This window comes from Chanos chanos, chromosome 10, assembly GCF_902362185.1.
Source record: "Chanos chanos chromosome 10, fChaCha1.1, whole genome shotgun sequence".
Lineage (NCBI taxonomy): Eukaryota > Metazoa > Chordata > Actinopteri > Gonorynchiformes > Chanidae > Chanos > Chanos chanos.
The window spans coordinates 20,905,841-20,911,070 of record NC_044504.1 but is presented as its reverse complement, the minus strand read 5'-3'; the positions used below and the strand labels follow the sequence as shown (position 1 = coordinate 20,911,070).

The 5,230-nt window shown below is 41.6% G+C and overlaps 1 protein-coding gene across 1 annotated transcript in view; it reads right to left on the bottom strand.

Moving 5' to 3' along the window:
- Positions 1-327: 327 nt before the first annotated feature.
- Positions 328-5,230, bottom strand: part of pacrg (PARK2 co-regulated) — a 93,512-nt gene continuing 88,609 nt past the window's right edge. Inside the window, exon 5 of the mRNA XM_030787470.1 lies at positions 328-485. Coding sequence (XP_030643330.1) covers positions 328-485 — 158 coding nt within the window. The remainder of the gene's footprint in view (positions 486-5,230) is intronic.

The following is a 5,230-nucleotide window of genomic DNA, read 5'->3' as shown; positions in this document are numbered from 1 at the left end:
AGATATGTATTCCTTTACCGACCTATGAACACTTTTTTTTTTTTTTGTCTCAAACGTCTCAAGGTTCTGCATGGACGTAGAGTCAGTCAAGTCATAATGTGAAACAAATGAACCAGACACAGAAAGATTAAAAAAAAACAAAAAAACCCACAAAAAACAAAGAAAACCAGTAACAATGACTTGCAATTAGGATATTTAATAAGAGGATGCTCTCAGATAATGGTAGAGGATGGTTCCTAAAGAAAGGAAGTGGATGATTCTCGAATAAGAGAAGAGGGTGTTCAGTAAATGGAAGAAGAGGATGGTTTACAGATAAGGTCTGTCCTCTTATTTCTTGCAGGACTCATAGGTGGGGACCATGTACTTGATGTTGATGTAGGCGTCTGGGCCCCCGTGGATTTCAAAAAGCTCCAGAGTCTCCTGGATCAGTTCGCCAATGTTTTCCCTCCTCTGCTGACTGTAGGCAATTCTATCGCCATCATTACCTGTCACACAACAAGAAAAAGAAAGAGAGAGGATGTTCAGACTTATGCTCAGACTAACACAGCAAATACTATGGCACCCGTTACTCTGTCCACATCTTCAGCTAAAAGCACGACGACCTAAGGAAATGTTAAGAAAAAAAAAAATGTCATATTGGGAAAATAATATTGTGAGATTAGAAAAGCTTGTTGGCAGTGTTTTGTTTTGTGCATTTTCAAGGTGCCAAATATTTCTTTGTCACAAAAACATTTCAAGGACAATTTGATTAAATTGTGCATATAGTACAATTTAGTTTAGCCCAAAATCAACACCACTGAGTGGTGAAAGGATGCATCAGTCAGAAGTTGGTTGCTGTATTATAATAGGTTTAAAATTAATCTGAATCTGGTATAGCACTTTTTCTGAAGATTTTAGAGGTGATTGAATGGAGCCATCTCTGTAATACTGCTCTCTTGATCCAACATACTTTAAAATTATTAACTGATGAGAAAAGAGTGATAATGTTTAATAGCTCCTTACCACCAGAATTTATGAAAAGTATAATTCTTGTGTAACTGTGAGACTCAACAAGTGTTGTCCTAAGCTCTAAACTCTCTTTTCTGAGGCTGTTCAAAAAGACCTAAAAGAACCGAGAGGGTACTACCAAGGTGATACACTACTTTTTAAATACTGAACCCAGTTCCAATAGAGTGCAATGCATCCTTTCCTTGTGCTTTTGCTCTCCTCATCACCAATCTGAATAGAGTGAATACATGACAGGACTTTGAGAAAGATATCACAGACCCTTCCAATAATGTTCATTCAGTTAGTTTAAAAGGTAAGAAGTAGGAAGACAATAGCTATAGTAAAAGAGAACAATGCCACAGTATCAGACCAAATCCCAATGTTCAAATATGTCACGTAAGCATGTCATCAGCCTGGGCAAGTCAGATCCACAGTTCCACTGTTTCTAAATCTCCACCCCTCATGGTTTGGCTGTCAAAGAACCATTTAGGGTGGTAAAGGGAAGGCCATTGAGTGAGATTATAAACCCAAAGAATGAGGTAATAAAGGAGGGACTGAAAGAGTGTGGCCATGGGGGACAGTTTGACATAGAGGACAAGGAGGAGAGGTCACAGGCAAGTTACTGCTACCAGAAACACAGTGTGGATGCACTGATCAATCCCAATCAGAGCCCAGAGCGGAGACAGTTTGAGCTCACCAAGGCTTTTGGAAACCTGCCCCTGAAGGCAAGAACATACAGAGAATTCATATACACAAATGTGCAAACACAAAATGCGTGCACACATGGCTATAAGCATACGCCTCATGAGTGCATATAATAATGTTCACACAGTTGTACACACAGTTCTCTCTCTGTCTCTCTCTCTCTCTCTCTCTCTTTCTCCCCTCTGTAAGAATCACAGTGCATTGCAGCGTTCAGGGAACTTGTTATCGAAAACACATTCCTGAAGAATGCTGCTTCCCCCACATTCCCATAACGCACTCTCTGATTGTTACTGTAACTTTATCAGCTCCTTCCAAACTGCCAGTCTCCCACTGCTACTGCTGCAGTCTCTCACAGTCCTTTCTGGAGCAGTAAACACACACACACACACACACACACACAAACAGGGAAAGACAGAGAGACAGAAAGTCTGAACAAACTTTACCAGCTTTACTCATCTGTTTCTCACATCTACCTGCGAATGGTAGCACACTAGATCAAAGGTTAAAAAGATATTCCTTATGGAAGAGTGATTCATATAGATAGATATGATATATAAAACTGAATATATCCTGACAACATACATATATACATGTTGTCTACACAGTCAAGTGCAAACATTTACACACATTGATACTCACATTTCACATATGTATGAACTCTCTCTCTCTCCTGACAGAAGGAGATTCATTCATTCATTCATTCAGAACACAGTTGAGTACATAGTTAGGATGGTCACTGAACTGGAGATTCACACTTATGGTAATGGTCTGACCTCAGTAAAGAAACACAACACACACACACACACACACAGAACAAGAGAGAGAGTGAAAACCACGTCTGCTGTTCCACACTACTTCAAGGGGGACCCTTAGCCCCTCACTCACAAGCCCAATTAGGCTCTTGGAGAAGCACTGAAAAGCTCTCCCATCTCTTTCTCTCTCTCCCAAATGCTCATTAAATACAAAGGATGGCAGACACATAAAAAGAAAGCAGTTAAGTAACGCTCTCTCTCTCTCTCTCTCTCTGTGTCTCTCTTTCTGTGCACCCTGCCCTGCCAGTGCCCTGTGCCGTCTGATTCTCTCTGTCTTTACACAGAGCTTTGCTGAATGGAGAGCAGATTGCCAGCTCTCTTAAGCCTGCCTGTCTATATGTCTTCATCTGTCATTACTTTCACTTTAACCTTCATTTTGTTTTTTTTCCTCCCTTTCCAGAAATGTTTCCCAATGTCTTCATCACTTGAGTAAGCACTCTGCAGTCCAGATGTCACTGGAACCTAAAGGTGTCTTTAATGAGAGCTAATCATAAAAACGTCAGACTTTCAAGCTCTGAGCAATAAGCTTGCAATGATGCAGGAGAAAACTGCTATTGTAGGACCGTACCACTATAGCAGTGTAGGTATATACTCCAGCAGACAAAAACTGCAATCACTATTTAGACACCAAATCAAGTAAGTGAACACTGCAGACCAAATAAACCTGCAACACTCTCTCTCTCTCTTTCTCCTTCTCCCTCCCTGTTTCTCTCTCTCTCTCTCTTCCCCCCTTCTCTTTCTCCCTCCCTCTGTCCCTCCCTCTCTCTCTCTCTCTCTCTCTCTCTTTCTGTTTGTGCTGCCTATGGTTCTCTCCCCATCTGCATCTTTATAAACCTATTTTCAACAAGCGCTCAAGCTGGGTTGCAGGAGCGTAAAAAGCTTAATAGGATGCCAAAGTGAATTTTGGGGAGGAAGGAGGGAGGGTAGTACACTCAGGGAGAGCCTTGGCAGTAAAATCCTTACCTCAGGGCTTCAGGAGGGAGAGGGGGGGAAATTACTGTGTGTTTGGACAATGTAATTGACCTGCTTCAGGTACCAGGTTTTTCTTTTCTTTTTCTTGCTTTTTTTTTTAAATTAGTGAGAGTGTTTGTGTGTGTGTGTGTGTGTGTGTGTGTGTGTGTGCATGTGCGCGCGTGTGTGTGCGTGTCTGTATTGAAAGAGATCACACATCATCATCAGACTTGGCGTACAGAGAGTCTGATGCCTCAGATAACAGATTTCAGGCACCCTTGAATGCCGCCCACAATGAAAGCTTGCAGGTTCGCTTTAGATTGTAAAAGGCAGACTTTCATTTCAGCTTTAAAACAAACACTTCAGAAATAAAGTACAAAGCTAAAAGCGAGAAATCTTTTTTGAAAAATCAAATACTCATCTCATAATTTAACAAGAGAATAACTCATATTTAGTGACAAAGTGCATGTGTGTATATATATGTGAGTGTGTGTGTGTGTGTGTGTGTGTGTGTATTGTGTGCAGGAATCTGTGCTGCATGTGTCAGAGGCTCCTGAGAATCATGGTGTGATAGACAATCAGTGAGAATATTGTCAAGCTGATATGAGGAGGGGTCACTGCGAATGACGGGCCAGAGATTTATTCACACACAGTCCCAAAACAAGGCAATCTGGGAACACCCTGTAGACCATAGTACATATCTCATATCCTGTATGTCTTTGCTGCACTTTGCTGGATGCTTTGAGATGCCTGGAACGAGAGCAATCCATGAATATAATTCTGTTTTACAAAAGGCTTTTAAACATGAATGGATCATAACACACAAGGGAGGACTGTTAAAAACACATTTTTCTGCCAAATGTCCTTGAGCAAAAAAAATAAATAAATAAATAACCCTTTTTTTTCTTCCTTTTCCTTTTGGCAATATCCACAACCCTTTGAGTGGGGGAAAATCTTCAAAAATAATGATAAGATATACAGAAAACTGGGCTGAGGGTTTGGCACAATGCCTTGAGAGAAGGCACGATCAATACACTGTCAGGCAATTTTCCCTGTCTGGGGAGCTTTAAGAGAATGACAGGTACAAATCTTAGGGATTGACACAGAAGTGAATGAAAATATATCCTTTTGTCTTCTCAGATGGACCTGTGGAATTGGAATGCCATTATTTTATCAAGGATAGATGAATGAGGAGTTAGTATCTTTCCTCTTCTTCTTTGTGCCTCTCTTTCAGTCATTCTGTGGTATCCAACGTTTGCTCTCTTCTTCACCCTCCAAACCTTTCAGTAGGTTTAGTGAGACAGAGGATCTCTCTCTCTCTCTCTCTCTCTCTCTCTCTCTCTCTGTGCTTCTCTTAGCAGCTGGTTTTATTTGGTCTGTATCGGTGTCAGACCCCCTGGTCACTCCCACCTGTCATTGCGTCTGTTGGTATCCATCTCCGGGATCCCTTCCTTTTGTGATCTCCACAGTAACCCAGAGATGAGGGCAGCAGCTGCGTCCTTCCTGTGCTCCACTCTTTTTTTCACACTTCCATTTCTTCATCCATCCATACCCCCCAACCTCTAACAATCTGTCTGCCCTTGTCATAGCTGCAGTGACAGTTCATAGAAATCAGAGGGCCTCCCTGCTCTGAGGCCTCCTCCATGGCCTGTCCTCAGGCCTTGTCAAAAACAGAGTTGGAAAGGAGACCTGAAGGACCAAAATGGCAATATAAACGATATTGTATGTGCTTTGAGGAAGAAGGCAGGCAAGAAAGAAATGGTTCAGTGGTGGAT